At 40.9% G+C, this 15,869-nt stretch overlaps 3 protein-coding genes and 1 long non-coding RNA gene across 7 annotated transcripts; 2 read left to right on the top strand and 2 right to left on the bottom strand.

Annotated features, from left to right (window-relative positions):
* Nucleotides 1-21: 21 nt before the first annotated feature.
* LOC141839244 (uncharacterized) lies at nucleotides 22-1,075 on the bottom strand. Its single transcript, XM_074726951.1, has 2 exons — nucleotides 717-1,075; nucleotides 22-624 (listed from the first exon to the last, which is right to left on the bottom strand). Exon 2 carries the CDS (start codon nucleotides 565-567, stop codon nucleotides 130-132), a length of 438 nt encoding a protein of 145 aa, XP_074583052.1. The 5' UTR covers nucleotides 568-624; nucleotides 717-1,075; the 3' UTR covers nucleotides 22-129.
* A 3,199-nt stretch (nucleotides 1,076-4,274) lies between these two features.
* Nucleotides 4,275-5,444, top strand: LOC141842387 (uncharacterized). The gene has a single exon (XM_074730597.1). It carries the CDS (start codon nucleotides 4,290-4,292, stop codon nucleotides 5,442-5,444), a length of 1,155 nt encoding a protein of 384 aa, XP_074586698.1. The 5' UTR covers nucleotides 4,275-4,289.
* A 1,959-nt stretch (nucleotides 5,445-7,403) lies between these two features.
* Nucleotides 7,404-8,261, top strand: LOC141837617 (uncharacterized). Its single transcript, XR_012602547.1, has 2 exons — nucleotides 7,404-7,537; nucleotides 8,011-8,261. It is a non-coding gene; the product is annotated as an uncharacterized LOC141837617 (long non-coding RNA).
* A 1,057-nt stretch (nucleotides 8,262-9,318) lies between these two features.
* LOC141840341 (WD repeat-containing protein 26 homolog) lies at nucleotides 9,319-15,659 on the bottom strand. Of its 4 annotated transcripts, none has more exons than XM_074728301.1 (5): nucleotides 15,149-15,659; nucleotides 13,271-14,174; nucleotides 12,895-12,996; nucleotides 10,564-11,193; nucleotides 9,319-9,747 (listed from the first exon to the last, which is right to left on the bottom strand). In XM_074728301.1, the coding sequence occupies exons 2-5, from the start codon at nucleotides 14,063-14,065 to the stop codon at nucleotides 9,526-9,528; spliced, it is 1,749 nt and encodes a 582-aa protein (XP_074584402.1). In that variant the 5' UTR covers nucleotides 14,066-14,174; nucleotides 15,149-15,659; the 3' UTR covers nucleotides 9,319-9,525. The 4 variants fall into 4 exon arrangements, with proteins under 4 accessions (XP_074584402.1, XP_074584401.1, XP_074584400.1 ...); XM_074728300.1 differs by having other exon boundaries at nucleotides 15,227-15,659; XM_074728299.1 differs by having other exon boundaries at nucleotides 15,294-15,659.
* Nucleotides 15,660-15,869: the final 210 nt, after the last annotated feature.

Genomic DNA, 15,869 nt, shown 5'->3' with positions numbered 1-15,869 from the left:
TATGAAAGCATGACTGAGTTGAAGATTGGCCAAACTTTTTTCACGATGATCGCGATCAATGTGCGATTCTTTTAAGTTTGCCTGATTCATGACAAATAAGTAGAATTACGTAGCTACAGTGTCTACAGTCTACGGAGTTCCCAGCCGGACCTCCGGGCCGCTTCTCCGGCGGGGTGTGCCCATCGACCAAGTGGCCCCAGTACCCGACCCGTGCCGCCGGGTGTGGACGACGTACGCCGCTGCCGCCAAGGCGAGGAGGCCAGCACCGACCACGCCGCAAGCCACGCCGGCGGCGAGAAGTCCCGACCGAGGATGGCGCGGCCCTTGCGGCCCCGGTGGCGCCAGCTTCCACGCCACGTTCTGCGCCTCCGGAAGCGCTGCCACTGGCCGGGCGTGGAAGAAGGCGACCATGGCGGGCGACGCTGGCCCTGGGTCCTTCTGGTTTGCGAGGCCGTGCTCCGATGGGCGCACGTCGTGCGCCACCGCTGCAGAAGACCAGATCGCGAGCAGACACAGAGCCAAGCGCTGTGCGTGGCCTCGTTGACTCTCCTGCTGCCTCCGCTCCATGTCTCTCCCTCCTGCTTCCTCTGCTTCTCGTCTATTAATACCTCGTAACACCCAAATCTGCATCAAAAACGATTTTTTTTTCTTCTTCTTCTAGAAATGCAAAAAATTGAACTGAGATTTGCTGGATTAAACAAAGTAGCGAGAAAAACCTTGAGAATTAATCTTCGACACAGATCTTTAGTCCCAAGCCAAGAACCAGACTACAGAGTTAAGAATTGAGGTGAATTGATGCCCTTTAATCCGCTTGGGTCTTTGAGATGCCACCAACGACTCTGGAACAGGGGAAAGTCACTTCTAGCAGCTTTGCTCTTTGCCTCTTTGCTCTTTGCTCTTTGTTTTCTGCTTTTTGCAGGCGGAAAGGGATTGGGATTAGACATGGAGTTTAGTGGCGTCACGAGACGATACGAGAGGTAGCTGTGAATTGTGCATGGACGGCAGATAATTGGCGCTTGTCAGAGTGTCGAAGCCTGTCTGTCTTCACGGTACAGCAGAGCTGGTCCCAAATGAGTTCCATTCAATCCACTCGCAGAAGAAGCATCTACCGCTTCGGTTGCACAACTAGCTAGTTGATTGCATCCGGAAAAGCAAGAACAGAAACAGGGAAGATGTTAAAGATTAGTGCAGCACTGCAGCTTCCATTACGGCGTGGCTTGGGCCACAACGAGAGGAAGCTTCGCCTCCTTGACTAGGCTGAAGAAAAACATCGCTAAGACTCCTTTTAGACGTTGATTCCTCGAGAATCTAATTTGCACTGTTGATGATGATTACCCTCGCATAGGAAATCTCTGGATGGGATAGATTATGGGAGAATCTAAAGCCTGAACGTAGTTCACGTATTGTCCTTAACATGGGCCATCAACCAGGCCCATTTACCTGACTTTGGGCGGCCTGGGCCCATTAGTCAGTGCAAAATGGTCGCTGCTGACCACTTATTACGTTTTACTCCCTTCATTTTGACAATTGCCAAACTTGGGCATTTTGATATGTGCATTTAGAGTCCTAACGTTTTAAAAATCTCCTTTTGGACTATACATATAGTCCAAGACTAATTTAAAAGGTTAATTAAATGGATAATTTTGAATAGCTCATGAACAAAGTTTATAAATAATATTTATGAACAATATCCATGGACAAAGTTTGTGAATCTTGTCCATCCATAAATCTTTTATCAAATTTGTAAATTAACAAAGAAACTCTCAAAGCATATAAACAATCATTTAAAGTTAAGACAAGAGCTTGAAAATATGCACAATTTGCATATAACATTTGACATGTTTTAATTCACTTATAAATATATAAGTGGTTTAAAATTATAATATTAATTAGTAAAGGATGATAGAATAATACAGTTAAATGTCACAATAAATTATAATTTATGTTAAATGTACATTATATGCATTTTTTTTTGTTGTACATAAAATTCAAGTTGAGTTTTAATGAATATCAACTAGTATTCAACCTTTTCAACATACCGTTGGATATGAGCAGCGATATCGAATATATAATAATTTAAAAAATAAAAAAATAAATTTAAAATTTATGGTGAATATATATATATATACACACTATGAGTTAGCTATTAATCCACCGATTTGGTTTCTGACACCACTGATTAAACTATATATATATATCCAAAAAGCTAATTAAAAAACTGAAAACTGAGTGAGAGATTTAGCCACCCAAACAATCCATCCATCCACGTGATGCACGTCCAAAAAGGCCAAAAAATGATTGCACCAACTACTAACACATCGAGTTAAAAGTTGTTCACATGCTTCTTGCAGGGGACATGGAGAGAGTACAAGGATTGAACCCTCTGTCATGTCTCATACAGTTCTTCCAATTAACCTAAAGGTGATTGATTATAGGGAGTTTAATTATTAGCTTGTATGGCTAAAGGCTTAGTCCTTAATTAGGTCTTAACTTGAACGGTCATGATTAAAGATGAGGTAATGATCATGGGGCCATGGCTCTATCAGCCCGAACTTCAACGGAAGAGATTAAAGATGGGGTAGGTCTTTTATGGAAAAAAACATTCATGTAGAATCCTTTTGCATTAGTCTTTCACTTACATGAGCACCCTATATGTCAAATTTAACTAGATTCTATCTAGATTTGCAATTGACTCTCAGCTTTATTAATTGGTGATGAGTTTAAAGTGGAATGATTTGTAGAAAAGAATATGCCCACGGATATGTATAAATTATATTTTAAATTTATCTAATAGGAAAATTGTCTATTTCTAATATTAATCAGATAAAATTAGGACACATAAATTATTTAAAAAAATATCATTAAATTTGTTTTTCTACATTCGCATTTTCCACAGTGTCAAAGGCTTGACAGCCGTTGGATTAAATATCAGGAAAATGGACGGTTGGTAGTGTAAAGTTAGCAGCGGATAAGATCGGCGGCGATTTAGTTAAATCGGCGGTTGTCTCGATGCAGTCAGTTGGTCAAAACAGGAATTGAGTTTCGGACAACAAAGCAGAAAAATATCTTTTTTTATCCACCCACTTTATCCACCCGTACCACACTTGTCCTCTTGCTAACAGAGGGACCCGCCATGCTTCGAATCACATAAAGGCATGTAAGAGAGATATTGGGATTCTCGGTCCTCTTTGACAGTTGGCTTAGGCTGAGTTCTGATAGAGAGAGATGGAGACCGCGCGAATCTCCATGTAAATCAATACTTGATTGATAAATTATATATATATATATTTAAAAAGTTTTATGTATTTTCCTTAGTCTTTTTAAATTATGAGAAAAATTATTATTTTAAATCATGATTAATATATATGTGGGTAGTTTCGTAACAGCCGTTCTGTCGCGTTTCTGGCCGGATTCCGGCCACAATCCGGCCGGAATCCGGCCCCGGCCGGAGCGCCAGCGAGATGGCTTTCCAACGCATCCGGTCCGGCGGCCGTCGGTGACCGGACGGCGGCGCGACGGCGGTTATGAGAAGATAAATTATAGAAGTTATATACTATACCATATATATAAAACAATATTGTCTCGATTTCATCATAATTTAAATTTTTATTTTTTTCTATAATTTTATTTTTTTCTATAATTTTATTCCATCGTAATCGACTTAATTATGTCTTAAAAAATATTAAAAATGACTTTCAAAGGGATATATAAATCATTAAATATGACATAATTAATCATTCTAAATTAATCTAAAATTATTTTAATATTTATTTTAAATTGATCAGAATCATTCCAAATTAATCAAAATTATTACTACATGCTTACAATTCTAAATTTTAACTCTTAAAATTATTTTAATTAAAATTTCTTTAATGTTAATTAAAATCATTTTAAATTAGTTAAAATTACTCTGAATTAGTTTTAACTTATAAAAATTAGTATAATAATATTAAATTAATTTTAATTAAATTAGAATAATTTCAATTAACTTGAATATTTCCCCCCTGTTTATAATATTTTCATTAAATATTTCAGAGAACGAATAGGAAGTAGGAAGCTACAGTAGAGTACACGGGAGGAAATGGCGTATTAATTAAAGTACTCTTTTAACCCGTGAGGGCTTCTATGTACGAGACATCGTACCGCCCATTATTTACCCATGACGTTACCCAATAGCTTACCCGAGTTAACGATTTTTTTAAAAAAATAAATAATTGGGATTAAATTCTTTATAAACCACTTACATCGTCTTCTTCTTCGGCGCCACTTCTGTTTCTCTGGTTCCGTTGATGGCGTCCACCCTGGTGAACAGCGTGGCAATCACGCCGACGACGAAGGAGGCGTTCGCCTGGTTCGGGCCCCGGATCTCCTTCGACCACGATTCTGCCTCCGTTGACCTTCCTCCTCCCGCAGCGGAGGGCAGCCCCGTCGACGCCTTCCACGAGGACTTCGAGTTCCTCCTCCATGACCGCCCCGTCTCCATGCTACCCGCCGATGAGCTCTTCTCCGAGGGAAAGCTTGTGCCGCTCCAGCTAGCTGTCACCAAGCCGCCGGAGGTGGAGTCTATGGTCTTTCCGGATCCTCCGGAGATGCGGCTGAAGGCGGAGATCTCCGGCGCAGATCCTTACGGGTTCTCCCCCCGCGCGCCAAAGTGCATCGCTCGCTGGAGCGAGCTACTCGGCCTGAAGCGCGCAAGCACCGCGAAGTTCCGCGTCCAAGTAGCTGTCGGTGATGTGCCGTCAGTGGTGACCTCCGCCGCCTCGAAGAAGGCGATCCCAAGGTCGGCTCCGAAGCATCTGCTCCACTGGCACCCAAAGGCTGCCTCTGTCGACTCGTCGCTTAGCCTCCCCCTCCTTCGCGACTCGGATCGGGAACCTTCGCTCGTCGCCTCCCGTCTCTCTCACTCCTCCTCGTCGTCCTCCTCGGGCCCCGATCACGAGGATATCTCCAGGCTATCCATCGATTCCGATAAGCCCGGTCACGTCGCGTCCCGGGTCCGCCTATCCTGCCCGCGTCCCGCCGTGCCGGCGTCAACGAGGGTGGGGTTGAGCCCCAGCAAGCGGGCCACCGATCCTGCAGCGCAGCAGCCGCGAGGCGTGTCGGTGGAAAGCCCGCGCATGAGCTCGTCGGGCAAGATCGTGTTCCACGGCCTGGAGCGGAGCTCGAGCAGTCCGGGGAGCTTCACCGGCGGCCCGAGGCCGCGGACGCGCGGGGTGGAGAGGTCCTACTCCGCCAACGTCCAAGTGGCGCCGGTCCTCAACGTCGTCCCCGTAGGCTCCCTCCGAGGCTCCGGGAAGCCCGTCTTCGGCCTCGCACACTTGTTCTCGCCGCAGCAAAAGAAGGAACGCCAGGGCTCCGCCAGGAACCGGACGCAGTCGGCCCGTCCGTCCCTGCGCCATCGGCGTCAGGATCAAGATCGCAACACTTGCTCCAAATCAAATTAGGAAATCGTAAATCCAAAAGAGCAATTCAAATTTGTTTTCAATCCAGAAGTCGTAGTGCCTGTAAATAATTGTGCATTTAATTAACCAATTGAAGAAATCTGATCGCAAATGCACATGATTCATATCAGCCTTTCATGCATTCCTCCTTTGCGCCTGCTTTATCGTTCGTCGTGTGAAGCGGCGCACACGCTAGCCTTCCGTCGCCGGAGCTGCGCGTCCGCTCGGCGTAAGTTAGAACGCGAGGAAGCGACGAGCCGAATCTTCGCCGTCGGCGCGCGCACATTAGCCCGGCCCCACACTCATCCCTGGCGATGTCTCGGCATATCACCAGTACTCTCCAGTAAATTATCGATCATTTATTGATGGAAAATTCTAATATTTCTAAAATTACAGCAGTTAAACGAAAAATTTCTAATTATTATCTTCCAGGAAAAACAAAGTTGGGCAGTAGTTTGTACGCAGCTGTGCGTCTGTGGCACCGCCGCGGGTCGTCACTTCAGTGCCCGACGACGGCGAACCCTGCCATTCCTCGCCGACCCTGATGTGATCCGACGGCCTTATTCCCTCGGTCGACCGCGGCCGCTTCCTCCGTCAGCGTCTGCCGCTGGATTAGCAGGCAAAGATTCTAATCTCTGCGACAGTAACATGCCTGCTTCCCGTCCTTCATTGCCACCCTGATGAAAAACGCCTCTCTCTCTCTTTTTTAAACCCCTGTGTTTGTTTGGCATCTAGCGAGTGAAGGTCACTGCCAAGAACAGCCGATTCCTGTGCTGCCTCAGTGTGTCATATCAAAAGGAAAAAGGAAAAAAAAAGAGTTGGAGATTGTGAAGGTGGTAGAAAACCTGAAAATCATGCGATTCTCAGTTGTACTTTAATGATCTATGTCGATACAAATCTCAAGACAGACCTTGTGGCATGAGCAGGAGCTACATGCATGCCCTACTCCAGTTGGCGTTGCTATACTTGAACAAGAACAAGCTCTCATCCCGCTGGAAAGGAACAAGATGTGGCGGGACTGAGAGCTGTTCAGGAATCACGGGGACCTCGAAACCTTAAAGAAATGATGCTTGCAGTGCAGGCGTTCTGCCCGATGATGTTTGAAGGAACCTGTCGAGTCACCATGACCATGGTAAATGGATTTACCCTGATGCAAGTGCAATCTTTGACTTGACTGTGTGCATTATTATGTTTCAGATTGCTTTTCTTAACTTTCCTTGTTGGATCCACTCGCCCTGCCACTTGAATTCTGATGCTGTGCACAGGAGTGCAGGACTGGTTGCCGTGCAACACAACAGACAATTTCTTCATAGAGAAAGCTCGCGTTCTAATGGCAGTAGTTGTACAACATGGAGACAGTGAGAAGGCCAGACCCAGGGAGACTCACATTGCTCCTGCATTTAAGGCCCTGTTTACTGCGGAGAAGGGAAGAGAAGAGAAGAGAAGAGAAGAGGAGAGGAAGGATAACTTAAATAAAATAAAATCTATATATTATTGTTTCCAAGTGTTTTATTTTCGTATTTTACCTTTTTTTTGCACGTGATTGTATTCACATCCAATGACATTGGAATTCGAAATAGATGTTCCTGGGTCATGATGTCGTGGTAGGACATCTAGATTGTCATCTACACACTCGTGGTTGTCATCCAAATGAGGATCGCAATCAAAGGATGTGAGCATTTGAGTTGGCCGCTGTGTGCGCTTCCCGATTTACCCTGGTGATCATGAGAAATTTCCGTGGGACCGGGCCGATCACCTTTTGAGTCAATACGATTAACTGGGATTATCATTTTTTTTAGAATTCAAAATAGATAAATAATTATATATATAAATTTTCTTTTCATATTTTAATTCTTTAGTTGGGTTTTGCGGTTCGTGTTGAACCGGCCCATTAGACCATTTTGCCAGATCAAATAGTCGACTAGTTCTTCTTTCAAGTGAAATGACAGAAACGCCCTTAGGGTTTTGTTCTTTGTATTTCTTCGAAGCCTACCCTGTTCGGGACGGTGCGAGCTCCCATTGAACTCGGCGCAAGGACGTGGAGAGAGTAGGGAGATCGTTGCGAATTCTGCTGCTGCGACGAGATGAGGGCCAAGGTAATAAGTTTGATCTGCTTTGATGATGATCTCTTCGAGTATTAGGTTCCTTCTTCTGTTCCCGTTTTAGATCGGATGCCCGTTTCATTTCCCTCGATTGAGTTTATGGTTGAACATGACGCCAGTTTTTGTTGTCGAATACATTGAAAAGCGGGAAAATTCGCCTCTTGGAAGTGATCTTTCTAGTTGGCTGTCTTTTGGGGAGATTTTCTTCATCTCCCCAGTTAGGTTTTCTAGTTCTATTGGTTATTCATTAGATTGTTTCATCATAGGTCTCGTTGTAGGAATTATGAATATTCATTAGATTGGATATGTTCGTCCAGTATCAGAAATTCCTTTTTTTTCGTCACAAAGATATGTTAATGTAAATAGATTGAGATCTGATACCTTTTATACCAGTCAAACTTTGTGCATATGTTCCTTCATATCACCATATTGTTCTTGTTGCTAAGTTTATGCTTTATTTGCTCCAGTGGAAGAAGAAGCGTATGAGGAGGCTCAAGAGGAAGCGCCGAAAGATGAGGCAGAGATCCAAGTAGGCCACTATGGATGTGTTCAGTTCTTCAACAATACATTCCTGGCTGTAGTGGTGGTTCTGATTCCATTCTCCCCATATTTTGTGATTATTGGTGAGCTAGAGCTTTGCTTAGTGTTTTCTTGTTGCTTAAGTTCGTCATTTAGGAACTAATTCACCTGTTTCGAGCAGTTTGATTTGGATGCTTAATATGCGACAGTTTATTATCAAATTGGGTTATTATTTGTCACAATTGTGTCCAATCACTTTAACAAACTAACTAGGCTGTAGATTGATTAATACAGAAATTGAGTAACATGAAATAGCTCCCAGAAGAACAGCGTCGGATTGCTTGGCAGCCGTCAGGGGTTCCTCCGGAAGCGGGACGCCAACCGAATCCAGAGCAGAGCCGCCAATCGGCACCTCCTGGAAACGGAATTCGCTGCCTGCACAAGATAACAACGCAAAGGAAATAGATTTATTCGAGGAAATCATAAACCCTAAAGAAAAATGTGAATTTTCTCGTTAGATTTCACGCCTTCGAGAGATCCGGCGAGGGAGAGCACGTCCTTGGCGACGGAGACGACCTCGCGACCGATGCCGTCGCCTGGGAGGAGGGTGATGCGGTAGCTCCGGGTTGGAGAGGGGGCGGCGGAGCAGCGGATGCGGGCCGGCGGCCGCCTCGGTGAAGCGCGGGTCGCGGACTCGAGGATCAGCTTGCAAAGCCGCCAATCTCCTGCAACACTGACACGTGTCTTGAAACAAGATTAGAAACAAAATTAGGCAAAAAGAAATCTTATAGTCAAAATCTCACGATAATACGTTAGCATTTTTTAAAAGCCCCTAAATAGTTTTAACTTTTTAAAATAGCCCCTTAAAAGACCTTGTTGTTTGGCCCCAAGCGATTTTGATAGTCTCCCCCGAGCGTAAAAATCATCTTGTTTTATGAATTTATTTGATAGATAAAATATAAAAGACATGTAAAAGGATAAATATTAGTCAAGAATGATATTAATCAAGAAACAATGTAAAAATTATGTATTATGTAAATAAACAACAGTCGGCCATGGCTCACTACATTCACTGAAAATAATTTAGGCCAAATGACCTGAGCCAAGAAACTATCAAACTAACCACAATTAGAGCTTAGACCAGACACAAGTTAACTATCACTTACAGAGGCAAACACAAAAGCTACTGGCATATACTTAAAGTTCATGACCTCACCGATCGACATTAGAGTTATTCTCAGGGCGAAAACTGCATCTTCACGAGAAGTAAAAGAACCATTTATATATTTATGTCTGGAACTTCATCTCGTTTCAATTAAAGCAATCACCTTACGAATTCAAAGTGTCAGCAAATAGCAACTGTACCGTTACAAGGGCAAGTGCTATTTGCTGCCAAAGAGTTGAGGATTTACAAGCAATGCATTTTAGTCGAGGATGAGCACTCGACTGGTTTCATCTTTTGCTCATTTACTGTTGCCGTTGCACTGACGAAAAATTCCATTGCTGTGGGACTGCTTGTGCTTCAGATCGACCTTTCTTAGTCCCCAGATGCGAATTGTGTGATCATCGCTGGCGGATGCTAGCGTGTGTGGATTTGTCGGGTTCCAGCTGACACAGTTGACAGTGCCTGAATGTCCAGCAAGGGCTTCTACGAGATCACCGGTGCCTCGATGCCATATATATACCTAATAGCAAAATATCAACAAATAAAACACCTCAACTATATATATGACAACAAGAATCATCCAAGATCAAGTGTAAAAACAATTCAATTTAAAGATCAAAGGCTATGCAGTAAATAATGAGGAATGATATATATAAAATTTTACTGAAAAGTAAGTAAATTGAGATAATATTATTATATAAGTGCAATGGGCGTTGGAGCACACTTATATGCAGTTCAATGTGGATCAGAAGTTACAGAGGTATAGGTCCCTGGAAAAGATATAAGAGGCAATTGACATCGTTCCGAGCTTGTGATAAAAAACACATGGGTGTGTATATGACCTAAACAGACTTTATCAATATTAACTTCTATTTCATATTTCTTAATTGTTTGATCAGACTTTTTTATTATGACATAATATCATTCTTAGGATACAAAACATAGAGTACTGGCATTAGACATTTAAGTGATTGAAATATCAGAACAATCTTATTACAGATCCTAGTGGTGAAGGCCTCTCTAATTGTCCAATTGGAAATAGCAGCCTAATCTAACAAGCGCTTTTAATTTCTGAAATTTGTGTGCACTCTGATAAAAGAGTAAAAAATCTAGTTCTTCTATACATATTATTTCATAATTTATCCTACAAGAGTAACCTAGAGAAAGGAAAAGTAAATGTTAAAATTTAAGAATAGTTGATTAAACCGCAATTGCGCACACACCAATAGCAGGGAGTATGAAAATTTTAACTCTTAAGCACCCATGGAGTTTAGATCCTACCTAGTTCAAACCATTTTTATTAGCATTCAGGGTTCTTTTAGTGGTGGATGCATACCTGTGAATCTTCACTTCCACTAGCGATAAAAGCTTGCTCAAACCCTCCAAAGCAAGACCTTATCAGGAAACGACAGTGTTTGTGACCTTTGTATCTGGTGACAAGCTTTGGCTCATCCTTTATGCTCCACATGTGGATCTCCTGGTTTATAAGATTCACGAGTAAGAAATTATCATCCTTTGACAGAGAGAATGAAGTGATTGTTTGATCTTCTTCTATCAGTTTCTCATTTTTTGTTCCCCTATCCAGTACCAAGATTGCTGTTTCTCTGCATAAAGTTATAAAACGTCTACCATCCTTTGTGACCACAACATCAGAGGTTTTGCTAATTCGTTGTCCTTTCCAAGAATCCAGTTGTTTTCCAGCCAAATCATAGAAGCAAATAGTCTTATCAGTAACACCGCAAAAAAGTTGTTTTCCATCTGGGAACCAACCACAGGATATCAGACCAAGACCAGGCTTTTCATAGACATGGAGGCATTCACCAGAGTGAACATCCCAACATCTCACAACCTCTTCCAGTCCACAAGTTAGAAGTCGCCGGTCATCAGGGCTCCAAGCAACCATTAGGACAGGCTTCTGATGACCCATTAGTCTGTGCTTCAGAGTGAATTCTCCATTTTCTTGAACCTAATGTGGCAATGACATACTGTAATTACTAAACAACAAACAAAATATCGACTATGAGAACACAAAGATTAACCAACAAGAACCAACCTTTATCAAATTGAACGAAATTTCATAAGAACAATCAGAGAACAGTGTCAAATTAGATGCCATCTACAAATGATGAAAGTAAATTTTCCAGAGGATCACAAGTATGGAATTCTCTTTAAATCAAAGCAGGATAGAAATGCAGTACTGCTCAAGTACAATTACTTTAAGATTTTGTTAGATGAACCAACTTGTCTATTCATATTCTAAACCGCTCCTCAACAGCTGGAGGAAAAGGGAAAAAATAAGCAGCTGGAAGAGGGGAAAAAAACTCAAAGCTTAATTTACTAGCTTAGTAAATATTGAAACAACTGTGATGTGAAATAGCACAAATAGTAGTACAATTACAATTACACGAAATGATAAAGAACCATCTAACTCTGAAGAACTTCAGAATGAATTATTCAAAGCGCAGATGATAATAAGTACACAAAGGCCTAGAATATCCAGAGGGGAGATGGAAACACAAAGATTAGCATGGAAATTCTGGAGAATTTATCACTCAAAAAACTTGTGTCAATTTTCAAGCCCTTGAATGTAGTTGAAATATAAAGAATTTGTATTGCATTTATATCTAAATTGTTCAAAAATCTAGCAACTTTATAGATATGCTTAGCTATATAAAAGGATCAGTCCTGTACCTGGTTGAGCCATCAGTTAGAATAAGTTACTTTTCTCTCACCCCACCTTCATTTCCTCCCTCTTCTCTTATTTACTTTCTCTTCTCTTTCTCATCTATTCTACTACTCAATTCCTTAGAACACACATCATCAGCTGGTAACAGAGCACAAAAAATCAACCTTGCACTGAAAGGAGCCCAAACCAACTCTTCCACAACTTTAGAGATTAAAGAGGTGAGTCTGGGGTGATCTTTCTTGAAGAGTAGTAAGACAGACAAAAAAAAGTTGTGTCCAATAATAGTTAAAATTTTCATTTACATTTTTGTTGGGAAATAAATATATTTATATGCTATAGATTATAGGATTCTATTAAAACCCACCATGGTTTCTCTCCATTTCCTTTATTTTAATATTCTTTCTATCATCATAATCACTAAAAGCATCCATTTGAAAAACATAAGAGAGAGAGGCATTCATCATTGTGAAGTTGGTCCTTTGCATTTCTACACGATAGCAACTATAACCAACTATTTAAAGGAAAAAACTAATATTTTTTAAAAGAGAATAAAAATGATGAGATCAACCAACAATACTGACCTCACCACACTTATCACACAGAAAATCATAATATCATCTTTAACAAACTTTCTATGCAAATCACTCAACTTCTAGGAGTCCTTCAATATCTTGACAAAAGCTCCATGCATGAGGAAGTTGACTTTTTATCATAACATAATAATGCTCAACATCTGTAGCTTCAAACCAAGGGATATTACTTATTCCTCAAACACTACTGTGCTTAGGCAATGCAAATAACCCAATTGTTTGAGAAACAAATCATGAAATTCAATTAGTTAAGAAGGAGACTCTAGAAAATGAAGTTTGTTTCACTTCTAAGCACATGGAGACTCTTGAAGAAGTAAATACCAATTATAGTGATTTTTTAAAAACTGCACTGAGAGACAAACTAATTGCATCAAATTCTAAAAAGATGTACCTCCCATATAATTGCAGATTTATCATTTGATGATGATGCTAAATACTTTCCTTGGTTGGAGAACTGTAAGAACCATACTTCATCATGGTGTTCTTGCAATATCTGTCACAATGAGGAAAAAATGGTTCAGAAAGACAAATAGTTGAACTGACTTAAATAATTAAATAATCTATCAATAAACATATTGCTAATAATCCAACTATTCGCACACTCCCAAAGCAAACATATGCACATAAATGTTAACTCTGAACAATGCAAAATAGCTTCAAAAAAATAACATATGAATGAAGGTATAGACTACCAGACTTCAGAAATTTGTGTACTTGAATACAAGAGAATCAAATATATAAATAGCACACTAATGAACACTTCCCACCTGTGTTGTTTGAGAAGGTAATTGGTCCTTTCCACACTGATGATCTGTGTACAATGAGAGACAACCTTCAACAGAGTTGTGGAAATAACAAGCTTCTCTTTGAACATTAAGAGCCTGTTCAACCAAGTGCTCCAACCTCCTCTCCGGTATCATTATTGATGGAGGAAGCAAGTTCTGCAGCTCATCTAGAAGTCTCGTCCGTGAATCTGAAATCTCTGTTCCCGCACCAGCAAACCCAAGTGAGATACATTGCGAAGGAGATATAATGCAACTAGAAAGCTTGTGCACCCGCTTTTTGTTAATGCCAAGTGGAGAGATCTCATTTCTTAATGATTGTAATGCTTCCATTACCTTATTGTTCTCCAAAAGTTCAAAGAACTTCTGCTCTAAAATCAAAAAGGAAGCAGACTTCAAAATATTTTCATCTTCAAGCCCTATTTTATGCAATGTGATCATGCTTCCATCCCAGTTTCCATCAAGAACTTGCTTCTGGAAGAGGCTCACAGCAGATGAATGCAATGGTATTCCTGACTCTTCCTCCAGAACTGCTCCACTTCTCTCATACCCAAGGGAATAGAGGGCCTTGGTAATAATTCTGACAAATTCAACTTTCTTAACGACTCCTTTAGAACCAATCATGTCTTCTCTCCCTTGGGATGGTAAAGGCCTCGCCATTTGGCCTCCCAAAGGATTGATATACCCTAAAACTGATGAAGTATTTGAAAGGCTCTCTAAATCTATTGAGGATGCTTTAACGCGTTTTGATGGTGGTTCATTATCTTCAACACCTCCCATGAAATGCCAGAATCAGCCCATATAGATATATTTGAATGAGTTATAAACAGAAGACAAGATTCATTCAATTGTCATGATGGTTTAGGGTCCAGTATATGTAAATGAATTCCTGCATACAAAAAGGAAGAATAATTTCAATATTCTTAAAACCTACAAGTTTGACCAAATCACACTCATGCCTACAAGCTAACAGTAGGAACAAACCTCAGCTAACAACAGAAACTTTATGATAATTAATAAAAATTATCTCACACAGTTAGCACATGAAAATAACTTCATGTGATGTCCCAACATGAGTAAGACAGCATGAGAATAATAGAGTTGATTATCAAGCTTAGAAATGTGAATTATCATGTTAAGGTGATAGTTTTCCATAGTCCAATCAAACACTTATATCTCCTACTAGTTAGCGTTTACAACTTATAATCTATGGCGTCTCTTAGGTCATCCATTCGGCATAGACAGCAATGTGATAGGAAGTCATTTTGACAGCTGAAAAACGATAGATGACTAGAAGTGGACTGGAGTTGAACAGATCTTCCAGTGTTGATTTTTTTTCCCTTTCTTTAGTGTTTGCTAGGTATGGATATAAAGGTAATATACAATGTAAGTTCAATACTTATTAGCTTGATCAACATGATGACCCAAACAGACAATAGAAGAATAGACATGTTAAAAAGTTCATGCAGCCACGCACATTGACCGGGTTGCAGCTTTGTGAGAGTAATTTCCTGCCAAAAAGATTGTCTAGGAGTTATCTTAAGCCAACAATTACATCAGACCAAGGAACATACAATGCTCCGAAGGAACACATTATCTATAGAATGCTATTAGAGGATAAGCAATCTAATCAGAACCTCCAACTAAAAAACCATTTTCCTCAAAAAATTTATCTGAAACAATAGGGGAATAGCTCAAAGAAAGCAATTAGCACGCATATCCTCTAGAACACATCGCCTAAACATCAAAGAAAAAGCCAACCCATAACCCCTATGGAAATTCAACAGACACAAACTAAATATCTCCCCAAAGTCATCGACTTTCTTTCCTCTTTCAAAATTCCTGCAATCAACGGACCATTACCATGAACTAGTCCGATTTGCCGATCAAGAATCATCGGTAAATTAACAAAGCAGCGTAGAGTAACAGAAGGCGAAAAACCTAGATCAGCAGCATAAACAAGGCCTCCGAACCAACTAAAAAACAAAGATTTTGAAGGATCCTGGACCTAAGGGAGAGGGGCGTAATCCGCCAAGCACAGCCCCAATCAAACATCGACTCAGAGGTCGCAAGAGGCGAAAACCCTCAATCCCACACTGGGATCGGACTGTCAGGCTCGATTGCGGCCCTAAACTCCTCGAATACCGAACAAAAAACCTCGGGGGTCCGAAAGTACTTGGCTTCTTCGTGCGCGTGCGGTGATATTGGCACAGAATTTGGCCTAAAGAGGTCAGCGGTTAAACCAACCATGGAAGCAAGCAGAATGGGGAAGAGAGCTGAGGATGAGAGGAAAAGAACGGTATTTATAGGGAAGGCAAGAGAAGGGCATGAGAATGAGGGCAATGGCCGACGAGTGGCTTCTTTCTTTAACATCTTTTCTTCTTCCTCTCCACGATCTAATCTTCGTTTATTACAATTACAAAACAAAATCAAATAACTCCCTAAATAATTATTTTATTACTTTCACATATTCAAGATATCCCCTAAAAAACATTTATTTTTAATTGGTTTATTATTTTACTTTTTGAAAAAAAAAAACAAAAAAAGGAAGACAAAATAACTCAATATCTCTCACCTACAACAC

The sequence above is a fragment of the Curcuma longa genome, chromosome 11, assembly GCF_044706935.1.
Source record: "Curcuma longa cultivar G26 ecotype Majalengka, Jawa Barat chromosome 11, ITB_CL_G26_1.1, whole genome shotgun sequence".
Classification (NCBI taxonomy): domain Eukaryota; kingdom Viridiplantae; phylum Streptophyta; class Magnoliopsida; order Zingiberales; family Zingiberaceae; genus Curcuma; species Curcuma longa.
This window is presented reverse-complemented; position numbering and strand designations above follow the sequence as displayed.

Bases quoted from the DNA above. Each gene is read 5' to 3' on its own strand.
- LOC141842387 (XM_074730597.1), top strand. From the start codon at position 4,290: ATGGCGTCCACCCTGGTGAACAGCGTGGCAATCACGCCGACGACGAAG.
- LOC141839244 (XM_074726951.1), bottom strand. From the start codon at position 567: ATGGAGCGGAGGCAGCAGGAGAGTCAACGAGGCCACGCACAGCGCTTG.
- LOC141840341 (XM_074728301.1), bottom strand. From the start codon at position 14,065: ATGGGAGGTGTTGAAGATAATGAACCACCATCAAAACGCGTTAAAGCA. The intron at 11,194-12,894 runs GTACATCTTTTT...TTGCCACATTAG, and splicing joins AATCTGCAATTATATGGGAG to GTTCAAGAAAATGGAGAATT. The intron at 9,748-10,563 runs GTATGCATCCAC...TTTTGCTATTAG, and splicing joins GTGGAAGTGAAGATTCACAG to GTATATATATGGCATCGAGG.